Source organism: Scardinius erythrophthalmus (genome assembly GCF_964197995.2).
Source record: "Scardinius erythrophthalmus genome assembly, chromosome: 2".
Lineage (NCBI taxonomy): Eukaryota > Metazoa > Chordata > Actinopteri > Cypriniformes > Leuciscidae > Scardinius > Scardinius erythrophthalmus.
In genome coordinates, this window is record NC_138222.1 from 38141619 (window position 1) to 38167215 (window position 25597).

Below are 25597 nucleotides of genomic sequence, written 5' to 3' on the forward strand. Positions count from 1 at the left end.
CTTAAGAAACCACGTAGAGAGTGTAACATAACAATAACCTCTATCGCGATTAGCGTTAGCTAACATACATTCACTCATTGGGGCTGATGCTGACACAAACATGGAGCTAATACACAAAACAATACCTTCAATATTCACTTCTAGCATATTTTACATAAGTTAACCTCATACATTACATACACAGCATTAATTTCTGAACTGTATTATTCGTCTAGCTGACAAGCTTTCGTATAACGTAACAAACATACTCAGTGGCTTTGCCAATAACCGTTAACTGACCACGCGCCATTGTACTCTAAGAAGCTTGTCAAAACTCACAAGAAAACACATTGCTGTAGAGAGTTAACATTACAACAGGTCGCTATCTGTGTTTCTACTACTGTTAACTATTTTCAAGATTCTGTTTTAAGTGTATTTACCTGTTGGAAATACAAAAGATGTGACAGTTCATTAGCGCTCATCCACACACGTTCTCGACAACTCTTGTTCTGGCGTCAGCTATTTACTAGTAGTTGCCCATGTGTATTACAGAGAGCACCATCTGCTGGAAATTTTACTCTTAACAGGGATGAATTATATCACAATGAGAGGTCTACAGAATCAGTGGCAGTGTTCCTACCAAAAATAAAATGGGGTTCAGTCTTTTCTGTTTTCTAAAATCACCCTATGCCGCACTCTCCCCCACAAAAATAAATGTCTCCTGACATTTGTCAATTTACCACACTTAAACTGTCCCAAGGCCGCCAAAAGGTCTCAGTCTCTGAAATTCGAGTCTCTGTTACCTTACAGTCCTGCTGTGCGTAGCACGGCTGGCCTAATGTGTCATACCTCAACATCACCGGTCGCTTTCTCAGTCTCTTCGGTTGTTGTCTCACCAGCTGTGGTAGACTTCTCTAAGTCAGAGGTGTCAGCCACTAACATGACTAAATTGTTAGACTTGTTAGACTAAGACTTGGTGAATGGTGTTGTAGTGGCATATCCTCTTCTGACTGAGGTTGTAGTGGCACATCCTTATAGTTGAATAAGAGATCAATTGGCAGTCGGGGCGATCGTCCGAAGAGAAGATAATAGGGTGAGTAGCTTGTTGTTTCACATCGTGTACAATTGTATGCATGCACAACTTTTGCCAGTGACTCTTTCCAGTCCAGTTTCTCCACATCTGCAAGGGTCCGTAGCATGGCTAGCAAGGTACGGTTAAACCGCTCTACCTTCCCATTACCTTGTGGGTGGTAGGGCATAGTATGGGAACCACGGATGCCTGAGAGCTGTTTCAGTCTGGCCATCAATTTGTTCTCAAATTCCTTGCCCAAATCATGATGTAGTTTGCTCGGGAATCCAAATTTGAATGCGTAGTCATTGAAGATCTTATCTGCCACGGTTTTTGCAGACGTGTTTCTGGTGGCGTATGCCTGGGCAAACCTTGTGAAATGATCCATAACTACTAAGATGTACTCATATCCGTGCTTGCACTTGTCCAAATGTAAAAAGTCTATGGATACCAGTTCGAAAGGGTAAGTGGTACGGATGGGTATCATAGGGGCTCGGGTCTGCTTGTTTGGCCTCTTTCTCTTCAGACACTCACACTCATTCGTAATAAAGTGTTCCACATCTCTCTGCATCTGGGGCCAGTAGAACCTCTCTCTAATCAGACTGAGTGTTCTCTCTACACCCAGGTGACCCATGTCTTTGTGCAATTCTTTGAAGACCAGCGAGTGGTAAATTCTAGGTAGGAGCAGCTGTTCTCGCCTGGAGGTCTTTCGCGGGAGCATTCCATCCTCATCAATGAAGATTTTTGTCCACTGTTTCAACAGCAATGCCCCTTCTGGATGCTCATTCTTTGCTTCCTCTCTCCCTGGGCGATGGTTCTCTCGCTTATACCTTAGAATTCTGCCCATGACTCCATCTTCCTCCTGAGTTTTTCGGATCTGTGCGGGCATGAATGGTTGGTCAGGGTTGCTGTTGCCACCGTCCTTTACAAGCTGAAGGGCACAGATTTGCACCACTCCTGCCCCTTGGCGAGGGCTCTCTCTCTCCACTGCCACTCCTTCAATCGATGCACTAATAACATCCTGACATACTTCTTCTGTGCACTTCTCCATGTAGCTCTCCAGGTCCAGAGGCATCCGGGACAGTCCATCCGCATCAGCATTGTTTTTCCCCGGCCGGTACTGTATCGTGAAATTGAAATCAGCCAATTCTGCCACCCACCAATGTCCGGTGGCGTTGAGTTTAGCTGAGGTGAGCACATACGTCAAAGGGTTGTTGTCAGTGTATACGACAAAGGATGGGGCTTGGAACAGGTAGTCACGGAACCGCTCACACAACCCACTTCAGCGCTAAGAATTCCAATTTGCCAGAGTGGAGATGGTAGTTCTTCTCTGATACACTAAGAGTACGTGAGCCATACCCTATCACCCTCATCTTCTCCTCCTGGCGTTGGTACAGAACCGCGCCCAAACCCTCCTGGGAAGCATCACAGGGTAACACAAATGGCTGCATAAAATCAGGGTAGGCCAGGACTGGAGGCTTCATGAGGGTGTCTATCAGCCGGTTAAGGACATCTTGGTGAGCTGGTCCACTGTATTGGAGTGCGTGATGGGAGCTGTCCTCTCTTGGTCTTTTTAGGCATCCTATTCTTCCTGCGGTGGGGGTCTGGCAAATCTGGCATGATATTCTCTCCATGTGAACTGGTCAGTATCCCATACAAAGGCTGGGCAATCCGGGAAAAGTTAGGAATGTAAGTCTGGTAGTAAGAGAGATATCCAAACAGCTGACGCAGGTCACCCACCGTAGCCAGTGTTTTCTCTTTCATTGCTTTCACTGGCACAGTTTCGGCTGGGTCCATCGTGTAGCCTTCACCTGTCACCATCCTCCCGAGGAACCTCACTCTTCTCCGGAAAAGATCACATTTCTTCGGAGTGAGATTTACTCCATGTTCCCGGTACCGCTGAAACACAGCCCGAACATGTTTGAGATGATCTTCAAAGCTGCTGCTGTGTACAAGGTTGTCGTCTAAGTAAGGCAAACAGAAAGTGTCCCTCAACCCCCCTAGACAGTGTTCCATGCTCCGCTGGAATTCGGCTGGAGCAGAGCTTAAACCAAATGGTATACGCACCCACTGGTAGAGGCCCCATGGAGTTATGAACGCTGTCAACGGTTGGCTCTCTTCATCAAGGGACCCCGGTGGTAGGCCTTTCCCTGGTCCAATACCGAGAACCATGAGCTCCCACCCAGTGCATCCAACATGTCCTGTATCCTCGGGATGGGGTGGCGATCTGGAACTGTATGGAACTGATGTACCCGACATCCTGCTCATCATATGCAAAGGCCTGGCATTCTTCTCTTAGCATTTGCTTTGCTACTTCCTGTTGTGTCTTGGTTAAGTGGTCCAGGTCCACTGGAGGGTCCCACACCTGTGACTGCTTGTGGCTTCTCGGGGTGGACTGTGTGTCGATGGAATTGGACGTGGACTTGTCCTCCAGAGGCCTGTCCATGTCCTGTGTTGCCGGTACGTACACAGTCTTCACTGCCTCCAAACGTCCCATAATTCTGTGTGGCTCCAGAAAGATATTGTGGTCTGTGGTGTTACTTATGGGAATAGGTACATACATCACCTTCCTATATGGGACTCGAACCAGCACTTCATTGATGACTAAACCTTCTGGGGGTGGGTGGAGCACGTCAGAGAAGAACACATCCTGGCCCCGAAACTGAGGACTGATGTGGGCCCGGACATGAGCGGTGATCACTTGTTTAGCTGGTACAAACATTCTCTTCCACCCTGTCCTCACGACACCGGGGTTCTGTTGAGCCTCTGAGTGTTATATCAGCTTCATTACTGTCTGTGCCATGTCCACTGTTTCGAGAAAGCTTTGCTCACTTTGTGTGCCAGTTCTTGTCTCCCCAGAGCAGTTCTGCCCACATCCTTCTGAACGACTGTCTCAATTACATTGTAGCCTATTATGGGGTCATCTGCCACTAATGGGTCACTAGATACCAACAGGGGGACTCTGCAGTTCTGTTACTGCATCCGGTTCTCCAGCCAGTGTGAAATTAACTTCAATCCAGCCAAGGTAGGGTATTGGTGTGTTATTGGCTGCATGAACAGTGAGGGTTTCTTCCCCTAGTAGTTCTTTGATGGGTCGAATGGTTGTATGAGGGAGGTGCTGCTGACGCCAACAGTCATTTATTACACTGGACTGAGCTCCTGTGTGTCCCACAATGCTTCAATTGGATGGTTGTCCAGGTAGCAGCTGACCATGCATCGTTTTCCTACCAGTCTGACTAGCTGTGATTGGTGTTGGGGTGATAGGTATTGAACACTAAACTGGTTAGAAGGGGCATTACTGGCTATTTTTATGTCCATTGGGGCTATCGGAGTGAATGGCCTGTTTTGTAGTGGGTGGGACTTTTCCTGAAGAACTACCGAGTGTCCCGTCTCAGCAGCCCCTGTCCGTTTCCCGACTGGTTATTCTGTACCCGGCAACCACGTGAGAAATGGCCCTCCCGACCACATCTGAAGCAGTGCTGACAGTTGTCCCCATTCTGTTCTTCTTGACACTTGTTGCAGCCTCTGCCACGCCGCCTAGGCCATGATGGGGTAGTATTGGCTTCCATTGCTTCACGGAACATCTGTTTCATTTCAGTTCTGAGCTCTTCTATAATCTGTGGTGTGCACAGTGTCTCCACTTTACTCTCCTTTCCTTTCACAGTTTTCACTGCCGCAGCAGCACTGGCTTCTTTGGGTTGCTGCCTTATTCACCTGCTCTATCAGTTCCTCATCTGATGTTCTAACATCACTGAGGTAGGGCAATAGCTGAAATTTCACAGCGTCACTCAGCAATCCAGTTTCGATTGAACGTAGGAATTTGCGCTGTACGGTGTCCCTGCTATACTGCTCATCGGGATCCCCATTTGTGAACCTTCAGTTCAATAGCTCTGAACACAAAATTTGAGGCTGACTCCCTAGGTTCTTGTGATATGTTGATTAGTTGGTGATAGAGGTCAGTGGCACTGTCTACTTTATAGTGGCCTTTTAAGATTATGAAGAGCGAATTAAGTGTAAGTCCGCGCTTGATTTCTAGCATATCTCGCAAGGGCAGGCCTGGGCTGATGGTTCTAATCACAGCCTCCATTATCTCAGTATCTGAGTGTCCTTTGTCCAGCCCTACTTCAATCTGTCTGATCAGGCTAAGGTAAGACAGTTTATCCCTCTGGCCACTCTCCCCGATTTGCCCAAAGATCTTAAACTCCCTTCTCAGTGTGACTTCCGGCAATCCAGCAGGCTGATTATGTCTGCTTCGAAACTGAGTATGGCTGGGTTTTGTGTACACATTGTTTGGTGTTTGTTCCTCTGTCTCAATTCTAGTGTGACTGAATCGCAGGTATTTTTCACCAAGCCCTCTGCATTGGCTGGGATCTTTAATAACAATCTCTTTCCGAGCGGCACCTTCCTCCATCTCAGTCACAAATGACAGTATGTCGGCTAATAATGAACTAACCTCACTTTCTTCCTGAGCTGCTTCTTTTTCATCCAGCACACTTTCGGCCATTTTGATGAGCGACCTCCGGGTTCTGCTGCGGGGTTCTCCTCTGTCCAGTCCGTCACATTTCAGATACATGCAGACTTCAGAAAGGTCCTTCTCCCCCAGCTGCCAGGGTGCATCACTTACTTTGTCTCAAAGATACTGGATGTCTCCCATTGTCTCACTCCAGGTTCGTCTCCGTATGAAAGGGGTGATGTTCCTTGCTAACTACTCCTCCTGGCTGGTGGCTCGCCAAAATATGTTACAGGTCCAAGAATGACACTGTGGTCTGGTGTAACACATGTAATTATAAAGTCTGTTGGAAATACAAAAGATGTGACAGGTCATTAGCGCTCTTCCAGACACGTACTCGACAACTCTTGTTCTGGCCAATATTTAATATTACCAAGTATCATAACCTATAGTTAATATATAACCCAATCACACATTGGGTTTCATAAGAACATTGTAAACATTTAATAGTTGAATATGTGATTAAATGCAATGTCTCGCATAAGCAGTAATAATGTTACAGGTAAGTATTTGTGAAGATCCAGTGTGTGTGTGTGTGCGCGCGCGCGCATGTATGTGTGTACAACATTCTCACTGAAAAACATTAGGCTATGTTCTATTCCCAGTATGGGGATAACAGATAATATTTCCTAACATCAATACAGAAATAATGTGACACTTAAACAAGAGAGGACAATCCTGTCTTGGTGTATCCTTCCTTAAGAAACCACGTAGAGAGTGTAACATAACAATAACCTCTATCGCGATTAGCGTTAGCTAACATACATTCACTCATTGGGGCTGATGCTGACACAAACATGGAGCTAATACACAAAACAATACCTTCAATATTCACTTCTAGCATATTTTACATAAGTTAACCTCATACATTACATACACAGCATTAATTTCTGAACTGTATTAGTCGTCTAGCTGTCAAGCTCTCGTATAACGTAACAAACATACTCAGTGGCTTTGCCAATAACCGTTAACTGACCGCGCGCCATTGTACTCGAAGCTTGTCAAAACTCACAAGAAAACACATTGCTGTAGAGAGTTAACATTACAACAGGTCGCTATCTGTGTTTCTACTACTGTTAACTATTTTCAAGATTCTGTTTTAAGTGTATTTACCTGTTGGAAATACAAAAGATGTGACAGTTCATTGGCGCTCTTCCACACACGTACTCAACAACTCTTGTTCTGGCCTCAGCTATTTACTAGTAGTTGCATATGTGTATTACAGAGAGCGCCATCTGCTGGAAATTTTACTCTAAACAGGGATGAATTATATCACAATGAGAGGTCTACAGAATCAGTGGCAGCAGTGTTCCTACCAAAAATAAAATGGGGTTCAGTCTTTTCTGTTTTCTAAAATCACCCTATGCCACACTAACACGCCTGATCTATCTCATTTAGGTAGTGAAATTAAACTTTTAAGGGAAGAAACACTTCATATTATATTGTAGGCTATATAATAACACTGCATGTGCCACAGCGTGTTATCCAAACCAATTGCAAAAACCAACTGTAACAAATTATTTATACTTTGTTCCTTTAAAGGAACCGAATGCCTTGAGTTCACCTTACAATAAAAACGAGGCTGTGTATCCCCTGCTCCACTCACATTAGTTTCTATAGAGTTGGCAGGGACACGTTGCTCAACAGTTCATGTTTAGATAATGCCAGATTGTTGACAATCCTAACACACTGCTCAAACATTCTAAACCCTACAAAACCAATGGCAACACTTGGATTGAAAATTATGTACAACCTTGAATACGTCACAATATTCATAGCTTAATAAGATACATTTGGACGCATCTGTTGAAATACATCAGTGAATTATTAAATATAGTTTCAAACGTTTTATTTTTAAATAATTTGGTCAAACTAATTTGGTCACAATATAGACAAAGTAAATAAATCTGTTTGATAGAAACTCACTGTTCCCATTCAGATCCACCTAAAAATCAACCTTTTCTGTCATTTTATTTATTTTATGGTATAATGCACTCCTCAATCTAATCTAAAATACTGGTTAGTAAAATGTAAGCACACTTCATGCAGTGCCGTCAATGTAATATTTCACTGTAACAGAAGTCAAATAGCTGGAACATTAAGAACTTGTATGATGAATAATTAGCCAAGAATACATGTTATAATACTATATTTTTGTTATTATTATTACTACCAGTGATTTATTAAAATTGTTTTATCTTCATTTACAAGTAAATATGTCACAATTACTGCCTTACTGAGCAATGATGTGGGTGAAAAAAAACATCACAACATTTATTTCTATCAGGAGGTGCATCATTTTTGGTCAAGATTTCTTTCACAATTTGAGTCTAATGAATCTTGGCTTTGTCATCCTGGAATATGGCCATGATGTGCATTCCCATGATGGATAGCCATGATGTCTAACCCTTCCTACATGCTTGTTTAAGAAATGAGGGTCAGTTAGGGTTAGAAGAACTGTTGCCAAACATATAACATGCTAGAAACATAATCACTGCAATAATGATCCAATCATAGACTCTTAAAAATTTAAATTTTTAAGCATATTATAATATTTATATATTTATTATATATAGCCGCCTATTTAAATACAAACAGCATAATATTATATTATTGCAATAGCCTACTCCAAGACATGGTAAAATGATAATAGGACAAAGGTAACACCAGAATAAAAATATTGATGATTCTGAAGCAGAAAATACAGAATTATTTTAGACGAATTATGCTTGCTCTCTGTCACTGACTAGATATATTTAAAATAATGTAGGCCACTTTTTACTGGTAACATAAGACATTTGTCATTATCAGGACCCGCAAATATTCCCCCATTGCATAATTATACATTATATTCAAATAGGGCTGCCCGATTAATCGTATTTTAATCGCGATAACGATATCTGCCTCTCTCGATTAATTTTTAAAAATTGTCGCGATATTTACCTGCTCGTTTTTTATCCTGAAAACGCTTTTTTATTAGACATTTGCATTATCTTGCATTGTAAAGAAGTCCCCACTAGCATTGATGTTTGTGGTTGCCAGATCTGAATAGCTTAAATCTCCCAAATTACCCAAACAAAGCTTTTCTCTTACATTTTATTACACGTGTTTTACTTAGTCAGTGCAATCTGGCAACCCTGCACGCGCGCTCTACACTGCGGAAAAAGCACTGATCTCCACAGCGATATTCTGTTTGCATGAAATTGTTATACAGCCAGTCTGTTTCTTCACAAGCCACTTGTGCTGTTTGTGTGACTAAATCTGTTTCTAAATGAGTTTCACTGTTCTATTTTTTGAAGTTTAAGTTTTTAACCAGTTTTCATGATGTGTCGTGAATCAGTTGAAAACGACAGCCACAGCCCTATATTCAAAGTTATATATAGTAGTTTAATGTAGTACTGACACAGTAATTTTTATTTTTAGTGAAATATACACAATACATATTGTCAGTATCCACGATACATTGTGTTGCATTTTTGTATTACGATATATTGTGACACGATATATTGTTACACCCTTTATCTAGATTAATAAGTGCTGTAAAGAATCACATTCATTATTAGTTCATTATAGCTAATGCATTAACTGTTAACTTATTGATCCTTGTCTTCCAAAGAGTTGATAGTTTTAATAATTGGTGAGGAAATTTAAGACTGAAATACTGCTTTCTGAATGGGTAGTGGAGACTTAATATATAGTTGAAATAAAGCAAATTTTCATAAAGCTAGTATTAAATGGTTAATAGTTGTTTGTCTTTCATCTGTTCTTCAGGCTCTTTATGGAATCTAAAAAGCAGTATGTCTTCTGCTCAGCAGTCTCAGGCACTGACAGCGCTGGCCACCACTCTCTCACACTGTCTCATTTTGGACGCTGGAGTGCTCATCCCAGAGCTGTGGCATGCTGAATATGCCCGTCTGTCTAAAGAGACAACATCTGCCACAGAGTCAGATCATACAGACGAGCGGCCTGCAGGGCACAAAGCCGAAGAGATGGAGGAGGATGTGAGAGATGAGAAGATGAATGGAAGAAAGCCCAAGGGACAAATGTCAAAAACAAAAAGTGACATTTCAGATCTGTTGCCTGTAAGTTTGAAGCTGCTCTGTCTTGTTGTTTAAAAAAAAAGTAACTACAAAAATGAGCCTTTTATTATGATAGGTTAGAGTGCACATGGAGGTCACAGGCACACTCTTAAACAACATCTTCACTATATTCCTCAACATGAGGACTATGTCTTATTGACTGGCTGAATGTGTCACATGACTCAAATAAGGCCATTGTGAGGGCGGGAATACCTTCTGCACTCTCTCTTTCCCCTTCAAGCCATGTCAATGCAAGTGATGGCATATCTGTCCCTCAAAGCAAGATGGTTCTCGCTCTCTCTAAACACAGAGTGACTGTCCTCATTTACAGTAACCTCTCTGAACTCCTTTTGGCAAGTGTAACCTGCCCATAGGGTGTCCTGAACATTGTCCTCTGAATGTTCATGGTGAGATTTGATCCAGATCCTCATTTGTGGCCTAGTTCTCATCTGGAACCAAAGCAAAGCATGTTTACTGTATCTGTCCTTTCCATGTTGCCATGAATGGCCTTAATTCTTTCATTTTCTATTTCAGCTTCATCAAGTCAATTATTAGTAATCAGTTAAACTATCTTAAATCAGTATAACCATCACTATATGTGTACAACAGACGACCCCAACAATTACTTTTGTGGTTTTGTTGTGTGTGTATGTTGTGGTTTTAAGAGAGACAGGCTGGAGTTGCGAGAGGCCAAAGCACTGATGTCAGCACAGCAGACGTCCCTGGAAATCATCGTCAACATGTGCTGCTCCGATGGTGAGTTTGTGTTGTTTGTAGGCGAGCAGGTGCTTGGGGGAAGACATGAATATTCTGGATTAGAGGAACGATTTCTGTGTTTGTATCATAGAAGACGAGGCAGAGGATAATGTGATGGGATATTGACTCTCTGTGTGTGTGTGTGTGTGTGTGTGTGTGTGTGTGTGTGTGTGTGTGTGTGTGTGTGTGTGTTTGTAGAGCCCTCAGATGATGAGTGGGAGGAGATGTCCAGCAGTGATGAGAGTGAGGTGTGTGCTGATGGGATGCCAGACACTAATTCCAGTATGTTCTCTCCTCTCTGTCTGTCTGCTGAACTTCACACAATCCTGCTCAGCCACAGCATACCTCAACAGGTAACACATATCATTACATAATATTAGTCTGCAAAACTAGCCTAGAAATCTAGATGCACCCTAGCAAAATGTATTTTGCAGCCAGGGCAGTCTAGCAACTCTCCATTGACTTTCGAGCTGCAAAAACCTAAATTGGGTCAGGCCAATCACATCGTGTATAGAGTAGGCGGGGCGGGCTTAACATAATGACGACAGAGTTGCGACGGTTACCTGCCACTTGAAAACAAAGAATGACGGCTGCTGCTGGAGAACATCTTTCGAATCGGCTTTGTCTGCGACTCTGCAGGACTTGGAGTTAGGTTTTTCTTTGAGAAAAGAGCATAGAACAGCACTTAAGTCATTCTTAAAAAAAAGGAAGATGTGTTCGTAGTTTTGCCGGCCAGATATGGCAAAAGTTGAATATATCAACTAGCTCCGCTGTTGGGAAAACACTCTGGTTGGATGAAGCGCTGTCCTATTGCGTGCAGAGGGAATTTGAAAGACAGCCGTTTATCCTGCCCCTCGGATTGAGCCGTGTCTATTGTGAGTTGCCAGACCTAACATCTTGATGTAGGTCTGGCTTGCCAGGCTACTGCAAAACATAAAATGACATGATCTTTTTGTGTAACTCTGGTGTTACAGACTCTTCTGGTCCAGTAGGGAAAACAAACCTCACATGCTGTACTCCAGGCTGCTTTGGGATATTTGTAAAACAAGCTAAATTGGGAGCACTATAGTCATATTTTGGCTTAATTGTGAAATGAGGAGATTGTTTAGTCCTTATGAAAGGTTTTTTTTTTTATTTTTTTTTTTTAAGAAAACCTTAAAATTGACAGGAAAGACATTTATAATTAAGGCTGTCACAATTCCCCGATAAAATTTGTGTACTCAATTTTAAAAAGTACTTGATTTGCAATTTAACCATGTCGAGTAACCGGCAAAATACTGAATGTTGTGCTTTCCACGGACAAGAATCCATGAAACACATTATTAGACCGTTTTCTAGGGCTACACAATGTATTAAAACCATTTAAAAAGCATACTATAGCATTGTGCTATTGTTAATACTCAAAGGCAGCGATTAAATTAAGTTAATACAGTATATGCCCTGCAGGTTTAATATATATGCGCTTTATTTACATGCATGTAGGTTACGTGCGTCTGAGAGCGGCTCCATTTACAGTAAATGCTGCTCCACATGAACTTAGGCCTGTCGCGATAGTCGATAATTCGATTAATCGCACGATAAAAAAAAAATGAGCTCGATAATTTTTCCGGCCGCGATAATTCCATTTGCATGCTTGTTTGTTTTCCTCGTCTCTCTCTCTCTCTACCAAAGAGACTGGATGACCACTCTCGCTCGGTTCTTTAGCGTATAGGAGGAGTGAACCCTCTTTGTTGTCAGTTGCATGGTCTTTGTGTGGGGAGGCGGCGCTGCGGCGCTTGTCAGTCACATGGTCTTTGTATGGGAAAGCGCCGGCGGGACTGTTTGCGGCTACTGCCGGGAGAGAGAGAAGACGCTAGTTGTGAGTTGCGACAGCAAGCCCGATCACATGAAAATGCGTATCTATACCACGAATGTTATTTCTCGTGCCATTTATACGCCAAAAATAGTTTTTGCATGCATATGATACGCTCTTTATGGCGTGTAATATGCACGCACTTCTCACCCCTAATCCTAACCAAGTATTTTCAGTGCGTAGCATACACGCAATAAAGTGCGTCTCCGTCTTCCCGACAGTACACAATCACTTGACAAAGTAACAGGAGGACAAAGTAACAGGAGTAACAGTCGAAAATTGTGTGATATGGCTTGTTGAGGCTTTTTTTATTTGTTTACAAAGGTCCTAACTGTCAGTTTTGCCTGTTATGGAATGTATCACTATTTAAGCCTAATGTCCAAAGCCTAATGTTTAATATTTTTTGAAGTGCAATTTTTTTTACATCCATTTTATTTATTAACAGACATTTATTTTGTTAACAGACACTAAAGCGGGTCGCACACCGGACGCGCAGCGCCACGTCTTTTAAATTCGAACACATTATTCTCTATGAGTGTACACACACCGGCGGAGCCTTTCGGCGTCTGTCCGCGGCGCCCAACAACGGCTCAGGACCGTGTTCAAAATCCTGCCGCGCCACAGAGCGCCATTTACATAGTTTTATATACAATTTACATTATGTGTCTCAAATCGTAGTTAATGTATATATGGACTTAATCCTGTGCTGCAATATACATTTAGTTTTATATTTATTTACAGAAATCAGAAAATTGCTGATGTTATCGGATTTGCAGGTGACAGTTGTCCAAGACGTGGCGCGGCGCGGCGCTGAGCTGCGCGTCCGGTGTGCGACCCGCTTAAGAGTCCATTGCTTTCATTGTTTTTGGTTGTTTTGTTCATTTTTTTGGATATTTAAAATGTTTTCCGTTTTCAATGTTTAATATTCTTTAGAAATAAAAGTTTATAGATCGTTGAAAAGGTGTACCTGCATTATTATGCCATTATAATTATATTAAATGAAAATGGTCTCAGAACAACAATATTATCGTTTATCGCGATAATTTCTTGGACAATTTATCGTCCAGCAAAATTTGTTATCGTGACAGGCCTACATGAACTGTTAACATTTACCTGCGTGGAGCGCGTCTCAAAATCCATCTCTGCATATGCTGTGAGTTTGGGTTGCTTATAACATTCATCTGGGAACTCGATGTGCACCATTTCATCAGATTTGTAACGTAAATCATTTATAAACCTACGCCAAGTCCCCAACACAGGAGAATACATCAGTATGTTTCTAAATATGCGAAATATACTAAATACATACTCAGGTATTAATTGTATAACATACTGTTCCTGTGTCATAGCTGTGTGTACTGTATTCACTTCACTGTCTGATTGTTTTCAGGTCTTAAAGAAGGCAGAGTTCCCCAGTGCTGCGGTCCTTGAGCTTTGTAGCAAACATCCTTCCTGGAAATGCCTCTTGAAAAAGTAAAAAACAAATGCTTGATGGTTTTAGTATCATGCAAAGCTATGAGAACCCTAATCTTATTCTCTCGAGCTTTGTTTCTTCTAGGATGCACCGGGTGCAGTGTCGTGCACTGACGTGTCTCCATAATATCCTTTCCTCTATGGATACAGAGTCTCTTGGTGGTGCTTCAGGGCTACAGGCAGTGGCTCTGCACCTCTCCACATTGGTCTTCAGCTCAGCAGGTGATTATTTGCTGGGAGATTAACACAATTTTATTTTCAATTACAATTTTGGATAATCTAAACTTGTGCCACATTCCTTTTTGCAATGATTCTTCCAATTTGTCATAAATCCAGCGCACTTTTTTCCTTTACAGCGGAACTGTAACTTTTGTCACGTTACATCAATATATTAAATTAATAAGTAAAAATAAGCTAGAATGAATATTTTGTAGTGCACTGTGAAAGAGCAACATAGTTGATCTTATTGATTACCATTTTTATTTTTGTATTTATATAAAGGGTTACTTTGTTCACCCAAGAATGTCGGTAACCAAACAGTTGTTTATTTTTTCCATACCTTTGGAAGTTAATGGGGTCCATCAACTGTTTGGTTACACATATTCTTCAAAATATCTACTTTTGTGTTCAGAAGAAGAAAGAAATTCATACAGGTTTGGAACAACTTGAGAGTGAGTAAATGATGATAGTATTTTCATTTTTGGGCGAACTATCCCTTTAATGTGTATATATATTAATTAGTACTGTCAAAAATCTAACATAAGTTTTTGTTTACATAATATAAATTTGTGTGTATATATAGTGCTTTACGCTATGACCAAAAATTTATATCATGGTATTTTTCAAAATTATAACGTTTTCACGTATTTTTTTTTCAAGCATGACTGGGTGTTAACCACATTTTCTACTGATTGAGAGAGGAAATACTGCTTTAGATTTACTTAGAATGCCCTATTTTGCTGTCATGAGTGAATATTGTAGAAAAATTCCACACTAGTATTAATACAGGTTTGCAAGGCCCCACAAAATGATGCTGTTTACAAAGAGTTGCCAGCAGGAGGCGCTTTAGGAGCAACAGAAATAGCGGTTTCCCCGGTAACGGCTGTACGCAAAGCAGCGCAGCGCTCATAAACGCTGCTTTATCAGGAAAGATAAAGAAAGATAAAATAAAACATAACATAACATCGAAACTCTTCTAAAAACAGTCAGTTCCCTACAAAGATACTTTAAAGGTATAGTGGAGGATTTTCTTTTTCCGGGTGGATCATCAAGACTATTGGTCCTCCTAAGTGTCAATCATTCTGGTAATATGTTTACGTAAGGCCGTCGTACGTGCTCGTGCACACGATTCACACGATGGCGTGCGCTCAAAACACAGGTTGGGCTTCCCACTGATGCCTCAGTCGCAAAGTTTCTACTTGACAGGTAAAGTTTGGTATGCTAATTTGGAGAAATCCATTTAAAATCACTGCTAGTAAAAGTTAATGTAAGCTATGATTAGCTCGTGCATGCTCTCTCGTGCACACGTTTAATTTGGCGTTCCCTCTCGGGAGCAGGTAGAGTGTTGCGCATGTGCATTTTTTCAAAAAGTGGAGAGGGCGGTTCTTTTCTAAAATTCGGTAAAATCCTCCGCTATTCCTTTAATATAAAAACACCCGTGCCGCGTTTTGACTGAAAGGTGCAGTGCTCATGTTTACTCAACGATGTCAAAGCCTTTTGGAAAAACTATTTGTGGCGGGCAGTGTTGATATGGTGAACTAATGTATGGAAAACTGTAATATAATTTGACAGCTATCAATTTATTATAGTTTAACCTATCCGTCTTCACAGTCACACTTAGTAACACACACAGCTGTGCATCACCACAGTGCAACAGTGAAAAGGGACCCTCTCAAACAGTGTCGCGCCGCATTCCGAGTGTTGTTTAAGCGTCATACACCGGTATTGCGGTATATAAAAAAATTCATATCATAACAAAAATAAACACCAGTATTCAGTATGAACTGGTATACCGCCCAGTACTGTGTGTGTGTGTGTGTGTGTGTGTGTGTGTGTGTGTGTGTGTGTGTGTGTGTGTGTTACGGCATTGGTCCTGGTTTTTGTTCACACAGGGCACATTCTGGGACTTATCCCGGCAATGTTGCTAGGTCCCCATCCCGGCATCAATCCCGGGACGTGTTTGCGTTCACACAGAAGGCACTCAAGCAATTTTACGGCAATTTCCCAGGATCAACGCACTGTGTGAAAGGGGCTTTAGTTGCAGATTTTAAAGGGGTCATAGACTGGATTATTTTATTGTTTTATAATGTTTCCTGGGGTGTCTTTATAATGTTAGAATGATTTTAACATCAAAAATTGTTATAATTTTAGCCTGGGTTTCCCCATGCTGCCTTGCGCGCGGCGCGATTTTATTCACGCTGCTAGGCAGCCTGGATTCCATGGACCAGATTTTCGCCTCAGCGAGGGGACCAATCACAGAACGGGGAGGAAGCAGCAAGACGATGACGATGTCTATGCGACACACCGAAGCAGTTTTTTTATATCTATGGATCCAACATGGCATCAGACGCGAAGTTACCTTTCGATGCAGCCTTAGATAGTGTTCTAAGTAGTTTAGTCTTCTTCAGCCATCGTCTTCTTCCTCATCGAATTTCTGTCGCTTTACATACGTCATCTGGTATAATTGAAACGATTGGCTATGAGCTACGTACAGAGCATTTGATAGACATTCGTAGCGCCCAATAAACGGCTCTGGGCATTCGTAAACCACGCCTCAAATACGAGAAAATGTGGTTCCCAGACCACGTCTCAATGAGACTAGGTCTGACGTTAGCCAGGCTATTATAATTTACAAATAAAAGGCATTTTTCCAAGCCTGATTTTAGCCTCTGATTTGAACGCTCTGTTTGAAGGGGCGTGTCTGCTTTGAGACTTCAGTGTAAACGCCCACTGCTCTGATTGGCTGACATGTTTGCATATGGAATAGCTAGTATTACATGTGGAACTCTCTCTAAAACTTTTACTACGTTTTTACTATTACAGCTATCGAGATTAAGGAATCATTGACAAGTACTGATCATAATGATCTATTCCCATCACATGAAAGGTTGCAGTGATGAGAATTGAGCAGATGACAGACAGTCTGTTGATTGCATATGAAAATATCTTATCATTGCAAAGCAATTTCGGCACTCTCACGAATGCTTTCACCAGAGGTGTAAAGTCCAGGGGTCAGAAAGTAAAAGTCCTGCCATATATTTATTCCACCCATGAACTCAGCCAGCTGATTTCACTAATTAGTTCTATCTCCTGGTTGAAAAACGTTGCTAATTAGCAAATCCAGGTGATTGGAACAATAGCTACTGAGGAGGACTTTTACTTTCTGAACCTGGACTTTACACCTCTGGCTTTCACCAAATAACAATGCTAACACGATGTAACAGCATCATGATTTTATGATGATTGATTTCAATGAGTTTTGGCAAGTGTCCAGAGAAACTCGCGCTGTTTGATTGACAGCTTGGGCAATTTGAAAGGGAGCTGCTTTGATCGCTTTCTTAATATAATTTAATCACAGTTTAAATAAGAGTATTTTCATCCTACTAAGAGAAACGACGTGAAGTTGATTGTTTAGTCACTGGCTTGATTTACTGATGCATAAACAGTACTGATATCTCGATATTTTGAGATATAATCTGTCTGAACTTGAATAATTACATCAGAAATCACTGATCACAGGTCAGGCATTAGAATAAACATGACTACTTGCATGTTTGTGGCGTTGCTGGCAGATCCATATCGTAAAAGTCTGTTTGCAAAGCCTGCGCCAAAATTTACCAAATAATCCACAGTGAAATACACCGAATACAAACAGCATTAGGATTAGGGACTAGGACTTAGGGACTAGGATAAGGACTAGCATTAGGATGGTTTGGAAGATAATGGTATTGATCCTGTGTCGATCTTTTCTCGTTCTCATGTCACTATTCACTAACGCTTCAGTGGGCAGGGCCAAAGATGCCCTGTGACGTCATAAGTCTCCACTTTTTAGATCCTGTTGTTTGCTGGCCTTGGTTTCAATAAAAGCAGTTTTTGGAATAACAAGAAAGTTTTGAAACTTGCAGGGTATTTTTTTTATAGTATAACAAACTCTTAACTGTCAAAGGATCAAGGAACATTTGAATTCTCAGTCTATGACCCCTTTAAAGAAAATTACCATTGTTTGGGAAATAAATAAATTACTGAGAGTTACTTGCGTATTACTAACATTATATCATGTAAACTTTGATACACCTCAAACAAGGGAATTTATAGTAAGTTATATTGTTAATATTGCACCTATGTATGTCTGGAGACATACTTGGCCACTCCTTCAGCTTCCTCAGCAAGGCAGTTGTCATCTTGGCTGTGTGTTTGGGGTCATTATCATGCCGTTCGGCCCATTTTCTGAAGGGAGGGCATCATGTTCTGCTTCACAGTACATGTTGGAATCCATGTTTTCCTCAATGACGCTCAGTTCCCCAGTACCAGCAGCACTCATGCAGACCCAGACCATGATGCTACCACCAACATGCTCGACTGTGGGCAAGACACAGTTTTCTTGGTACTCCTCACCAGGGCGTCGCCACACATGCTGGACACCATCTGAGCCAAACTAGTTTATCTTAGTCTCATCAGACCACAGTACATGGTTCCAGTAATTCATGTTCTTGGACAGGTTTTTGTGGGCTTTCTTGTGAGCTTCAGAAGAGGCTTCCTTCTGGGACAACGGCCATGCAAACTGACTTGTTGCAGTGTGTGGTGTATGGTCTGAGCTCTGACAAGCTGACCTTCCGCTTCTGCAACCTCTAAAGCAATGCTGGCAGCACTCATGCGTCTGTTTTTTGAAGCCAGCTTCTGCACCCGACGCACAGCACGAGGACTCAGCTTCTTTGATTGACCCTTGCGAGGCCTATTCTAAGTAGAACCCGTCTTGGAAAACCTCTGTATGGCCCTTGCCTGTACTATAACTCAGCTTCAGTGTCATCTTTGTGGAGAGCAACAATTCTAATTCTCAAATACTTAGAGAGTTCTTTGCTATGAGGTGCCATGTTGAACATCCAGTGGTCAGTATGAGAGAATTGTACTCAAAGCACAAATTTTAACTGCTCTAATACAAGATACAACAATTTGTATGGTCCTGTCAAGCAGACAAAAACATAAACATGATGAATAGGACATGTGGCTTTGCATGGTTAAACGACGTAAAGCTATTGTCACTTAGGGTGTACTCACTTTTGTTGCCAGCTATTTTGACAATAATGGCTGTATGTTGAGTTATTTTCAGAGGACAGTAAATATATACTGCTATACAAGCAGCACATTGACTACAATAAAATATATCCAAGTTTCATTTCTATAGTATTGTCCCTTGAGAAGATTTACTAAAATGTGAGGGGTGTACTCACTTTTGTGAGATACTGTATATACACATTATATTATGCAAACAAAAACATTTGTTAGATGCGATTAATCAGTTTGACAGCACTAATATTAATATTGTTCTTTGTTTTATTTTTCATCTGTTTTTGTATGTTTTTAAGTTCAGTCAAATTTAAAGTTCAAGGAAATCCACTATTAAAAATACAAAAAAAGAACAAACAAAAAAAAGCATTATTATTGAACCAAAAAAGTTCAATAAATACATGATGATATCAAAGTCATTAAAGGTGACATATTATGCCCCTTTTCACAAGATGTAATATAAATCTATGGTGTCCCCAGAATGTGTCTGTGAAATTTCAGCTCAAAATACCCCCAGATCATTTATTATAGCTTGTCAAATTTGCCCTTTTTTGTGTGTGAGAAAAAAAAACTTGTGTGTGTGTCCCTTTACATGCAAATGAGCTGCTGCTCCCGCCTCCGTTCAGAAAAGGGCCGATCCTTTACACGAGCTTCGGATACTCCGGCAGTAACAAAACACGTGAATTTCAGTCAAATTTCAGAAATAACCAGTAGCGGGGTGCAGTCGTATATAGAGACTTACGAAGAGCTTGCAACTTTTAGATGCACCTGGACGTTTCTGAATGGTTAGTGGATACATTTATGTAGTTGTTGTGGAGTTACATTGATTCGTCTAATCGACTTGTATGTACCGTCATGTTTAACTTTACACAAGTTGACACAGTTCCCTGAGGTCTTTATAAGACAGCTGTGAATTCTTTTGGTCAAATAGTGTTCTGTGCTCGTCTGTGCAGCCAACGACAGAACCGTTTGCATGCTTTGCTCAAACTTTTGCCATTGCGTTAGAACTGGTTACACTGGTGTCGCTTGCGAAAACCAAATGGCAGCGATGTGGGTGGAAATGAGCAGATTAAGGGGCAGTAATATTATAGTAAGATCCCCTTTCTACGTCAGAAGGGGAGCGAAATCTGATCGGCGTATTTTTCCATTAATAAAACAAAGTTACTGGGTTGTCACTTTTCACATTTTCTGTGTTGGTAGATACACCAGGGTCCCGATTATAGCACTTAAACTTAGTCAGATTTTCATGATATGTCCCCTTTAAGTAATGGTATTAAATAACTGTGAATTCAGTGTTGACCAAAATTATTGTGATTTGTTGAATCATGATTTCTTCAATTCTAAATTCATTTCTAGAGGTGTTAAAGGATGAGGAGTTCCTGGAGGCTGTGACCAGTGCTCTTCGCTCTCTTCTACAGATCATGGCTACCAAAAACATCCCTCAGGTCAAAACCACATTTATCATTTTTATGCTTTAGTGGAACATCATTTCAATCTTTACCCTGTATTTGTGTGTAACTCTGTGTGTTTTATGTGCTGTATCCTGCAGTGTATGACCCCACACCAGCTAATGAGTTTTTGTGAGGCTGCCACCAGCTGTGAGCTGGTCAGTGTGAGAGTTAACGCTCTGGCCATTCTCGGTATCACAGGAAGTTCTCTTGCCAAAGAGAAAAGCACAGAAGACACTCTACAGGTAATACTGATTGTGGTAGAATTATTAGAATAACATTAGTCTTGTTTATATTGCCTTTATTATGCCCACAATAAATATAACATTAAGAAATTATTACCTTATTTTAGGTTAGAAATAATGATCAAATGTTCATTTTTTTATATATTTTATGTTTTGTTAAATTCTGTTTTATTTATTATTAGAAATAAATTAATCATAGAGTAAATAACATGGAATGCAGTCTCATTTTACTAAATTACAGATGGATACGTTTACTGATGGCTATATTTTGATTTAACAAATGAATTGTATGATAAAATATGCATGTATGCCTGCCTTTTAATAAGTTAATCACTGAGCTAAGTTTTTGCAGTTTATTCTGCATTAGCTTTGGTCAGTTGTACAGCTAGCCTTGTCTCTTTTTTTTTTTTTTTTTTTTTTGCAGCTGATTGGACATGCATTACTGAATGTTGCAACAAAGGACACAAACCTGGTGGTGTGCGGGGAAGCGCTGGATGCCCTCTTCGATGTGTTTGCTGATGGCGATGAAGCAGAGACTGCTGGAAAAAATATTAATCTGCTTTCATCGCTCAAAGCTCTTCAGCCAGGGTTTAGGGCCAAGGTTTGTTTAAACTTAAAGCCAACAAGAAATATTATCACAAAGTTACAAATGCATTCATGTTGGCACACTTGAGCTGGGATATTAAATCAGACAAATCTCACACCTCTAAATACAGGCTTGAGCTTAAGGTTCAAGAGCAACATTTTTGTCTGTTCTCTGAGATTGAGATCTGTTGCATAAGCACTGTCATAAGACTGTCCACAGATCCTTTCAGTTGAATTTCAGTGCTCCTTTCTGTCTTGGTTGGCTGATCTTAAAAGTTCCACTTTAAAACTGTAAAGTACTTTTTTTTCAGCTGCTTTTATCAATTCACAGTCTGACCATTCGCAACATTCTAGTATGTTCTTAGGCCTTTAGATGGCAGGCTTTTCAAAGTTTGGCCTTTTGTTCCCTCACAGCTGCGAAAAGAAGGCAGAGGAAAATACAGCCCTGATCAGCTTTGTGTTCTGGACAACATAAGGATCAACCTTAAGAGATTCATCGGCTACTTGGAGAACACGCAGAGAAAATGAGGTTTCAGAGATCAGGAGTACAAATTCTCTGCAAACGGCTTGCCTAATTTTATTTAGCATTTTCTGTCTGTACTCTATGGTTTTCTTTTTATGTGAGAGTGTTTATGTGAGGAAATTAAGATACAAAATTATGTTTGTAAAACCAAACATAAAAGTGCTTTAATTAAAGAATCACATATCATAATGGTCTCTTGTTGTGTTGTTGACAATTAAGAAGAATTATGAATCATTGATGTCTGTGTGGTTTTGACTTATAATGTACACTCCCTTGACCATCAAATCTCAGCATTCATACTAAACTGCGTGAAGCAATGTCATCCTGTCGTAAATCAGATGCCCCTTTAACCCCTTGTTTATTTACTGGCTTCTGGTAAGACCTGTCCACAGCGAGAACTTCTGTAAATGATAATGGATCAGTGCCCTGGGGTTACTTTATAAACACTGCTATGTTGTTCAGCTTCCCCTCTCACCCAGTCTGTCATCATGTGAAAACAACAAAACGCTTGTATGTATTGTTTTATGGCCCACAGCAACAGTAGATTATCAGATGTTTATGAGTTGTATTAGATCCCTCATAAACCTGTCTACATGAAAATAAACATTGTCTTAGATAGTTGATTATTTTGATAACTTCATATTATTAGCATGCTTAGTTAAGTCGTTTTGCATACATTTAAAATGTAGCAGTTCAGGTGTATGTAAAAAACAGCATATAAGATAAATATATTTCTCAAGAATTGGGAGAGAAATTATGACAATTGTATTTTTTGTTAATTTTATTTTTTGTGGTAAAAAATAAACACTGGTCGGACCTGTTCCACAACAATAATACTGTTGTTTATATTCTATTTGCGGACTCTGTTCCTAGTAATCTAATTTCTGTTAATGCATCACAAAATAATCCAATTATAGGATATCAGTGAGACCCCATGCACTAGATATAGGGCTCAGTGGATTAGCGCCATCCTTTACGAGGTACGTTTGAAACATGACAAGTGAGAGGTTCGTGTTACTACAATGTATCAAACCTGCTGCTGTTACGTAACAAAAACTAACGTGCGCTCTTGCGTAACACTCGGAGTCAGCGCGTCCCCGCTGCGCGCTCGCTCACGCCTGGTTGAGCATGCGCAGTCGCGACTTGGTCTGTCCGCCATTGAGAGACACGATCTTAGATAGAAACGGGTCAGAGGCAGTGACACAGACGACACTCACGTTTTTCCATTCCTCGTGCTCTGAAGTTTGACGGTTGCCTTTTTTTAAGCAGAACGTATTTTACAGTTCGTTTACACTGGTGTTTTCATTTCCCGAGAGACGTCGATGGACCCGTACATGATATTTTAGTTGCTGTCCAGGGCGAGTGTGTTCCCGTTAGTGGGTGAAGCGAACCGAGCCTGGCTCTGCTCTGGGGGCAAGTGTACTTGCAGCAGCTCAGCGTTTGATGGATCCTAGAATCGCCTGGTTTCAGCCAGAACAGCGCGGACCCGCCAACAACCTGTGGATGCACATCTGGGAAACGACACAGACGCTGGGAAACCTTTACTTTAACAACAACTGCAACACAGCCAGCGCCAAACTGACGAGCAGCAGCGGCGGCGGGGACGGGGCGTCGAGCAACGCGGTGGACAGCAGCGGAAAGACCAAGGATCATCAGGGGATGTCTGGATCCAAACTCGACAGTGAGGTGTCCCAACAACGAGACTTTATCCCGCTGGAAACCAATAACAATAATAACAGCAGCAGTAGGGCGAGCAGGGGTGTCGGCGGAGGGGGGCAAGTGGGTGGCAGTGGGGTCGCAGGAGTGGGAACGGAGTTGCCAAGCAAAAGGAAGAGAGACAACAAGGCGAGCACGTTTGGCTTTAACAAGAGTCTGCTGCTGACGGATGGGGCGCAGGACATCTACACGGGCACACCGTGGAAGAGCAGAAACTACACGGACGGCATCGTGGGGTGAGTGCAGACACGAACTTTATATGTGTGGGTGTAGTAGGATAACCTCCTCGGTGCAGGGCCCGTTTGTTTGCTCGGATTCAGGAGCTGGCCTACACGTTTGACACTAAACTGAGGGGTGTTCAGTACACCTTTAACATGTCATGACCTGATTTAAAAGGCTATAGCAGCTCGATGTTGGACCTGCGACCGTTCATTTACAAAAATAACTATCAGGTTCTCGCAGGTTTACCAGTGGTTTGACATCCGAGCCGTTTCTTCTCCATATTTGGCATGTCTAGAGTATCCTCCTCGCAACCCTTCCATTTAATGACCTGCGCTGGCTTGTCAGCTGCTCCCTTGACGGTCCTCTACTCCAGTGCCCGAATACTTGTAAAATTACGAGTCATAGCACAAACTCTCTCAAAGTCAACTTAGTCTTAAAGAGAGAGTTCACCCTAACTCTAACTTCTGTCATTATTTAATCACATGTTTTGGTCTTTTTAAACATCTGTAGGCTATTTCTTCTGTGGAACAAACACTGAGCCAGTTCTCAAAATATCTTCTCTTATGTTCCGCAGAAAAGTGACATACATGAGGATGATTAAATGATCGTTTTTGGATAAACTATCCCCTTGTATGCTGCTTGACGGTTTGTCACAAGCCTACATAAATGCATGGTTTCTGTCATAATGCCATCGTTACTACAGTTGTTGCTAAAATAAAACTCTGGTTACTTTGTGTCAGTTTTACATCGTACACAGTTTGAAGGAGATATATTAGATATGTTTTTCAGTTGTAACATTTGGTGTTTTAGAAACAGTTGTTGCCATGGTAGATGTTTGTGTGAATAAATGCTAATTTAATGTGATTTATAGAAGAATAGAACTAAAATGTCTAAACTAGAAGTTGAAGAATTACATATGGACTGTTATATATCTCGGTGGATCTTTTCCCTTGCTTGCAGGACTTTATTAAATGAGACCAATCCCAAATGGAAAACTCCAGTACTGTACTATGAATTACATAGAGTTGCTGTATGTTCCGCCTCTATTAATTGTTATCTTCCTCCCAGTCACTCAGTCGGTCAATAATCTACACCTTGCCTGCACTTCACACTCTGGTTACTCAAAGATCATAAGTCCTCATGATGACAGGCTTCTTTCCATGTTTTTATAGCTGTCATTGTTAAGGTTGCTGCAACTGTTTTTGATATGAATTAAACGGCTTCAAAAGTGTGGTTCACCCAAAAATGAAAATTCTGTCATCACTTGCCCTCATGTCGTTTCAAACCCGTTAGTCTTCTGTTCATCTTTGGAACACAAATGAACATATTTTTAATTCTCTCATTGTTTTTGTCCATCCACAATTATCCATGCAACCACATTTTTCACTCTTCAAAAAGTGCGAAAAGACATCATAAAAGTAGTTTATATGAATTGAACACAACACGATCACTTTGATGAACATTTCATTTAGGCTTTATTCATATATAAACCTTGATCAGCGCACTACATAGAGCACTAATGAGGCTGTTCTCGTGTATCAGGCAAGCATACTGGATTGCTTAACATATGGATTTACTTTTAAAATTTTGAACTTTGAATGGATGGACAATAATGATGTGAGAACATTTAAAATGTCTTCATTTGTGTTCTGAAGATGAATGAAAGTAGCCTAAATGATGATGGAACTCTTATTTTGGTGAACTATCCCTGTATGGACTGATTAAAAGAAAATCAGCATCATGCTCTCAAACACATTTTCCCTGAACCAAAAAAAACTTCAAATTAGGTTTTAATGGCAGTCCATTATTAAGGGCATTAAATGTCCATAAGCACATCTTCCAGTGTGCCAGAGAGGT

General features: G+C 41.0%; 2 protein-coding genes across 3 annotated transcripts in view; both read left to right on the plus strand.

Annotated features, from left to right (window-relative positions):
* heatr3 (HEAT repeat containing 3) overlaps positions 1-22634 on the plus strand; it is a 44740-nt gene extending 22106 nt beyond the window's left edge. Inside the window, exons 7-15 of the mRNA XM_081359956.1 lie at positions 9330-9640; positions 10303-10393; positions 10592-10746; positions 13636-13718; positions 13804-13940; positions 20358-20446; positions 20551-20694; positions 21119-21295; positions 21694-22634. Of these exons, the coding sequence (XP_081216082.1) occupies positions 9330-9640; positions 10303-10393; positions 10592-10746; positions 13636-13718; positions 13804-13940; positions 20358-20446; positions 20551-20694; positions 21119-21295; positions 21694-21807 (1301 nt within the window). The 3' untranslated portion in view covers positions 21808-22634. The remainder of the gene's footprint in view (positions 1-9329; positions 9641-10302; positions 10394-10591; positions 10747-13635; positions 13719-13803; positions 13941-20357; positions 20447-20550; positions 20695-21118; positions 21296-21693) is intronic.
* A 138-nt stretch (positions 22635-22772) lies between these two features.
* Positions 22773-25597, plus strand: part of tent4b (terminal nucleotidyltransferase 4B) — a 35324-nt gene continuing 32499 nt past the window's right edge. Inside the window, exon 1 of one of the 2 annotated variants that reach the window (XM_081359957.1) lies at positions 22773-23754. In XM_081359957.1, coding sequence (XP_081216083.1) covers positions 23246-23754 — 509 coding nt within the window. In that variant the 5' untranslated portion in view covers positions 22773-23245. The remainder of the gene's footprint in view (positions 23755-25597) is intronic. The other variant, XM_081359958.1, reaches the window with a different exon arrangement.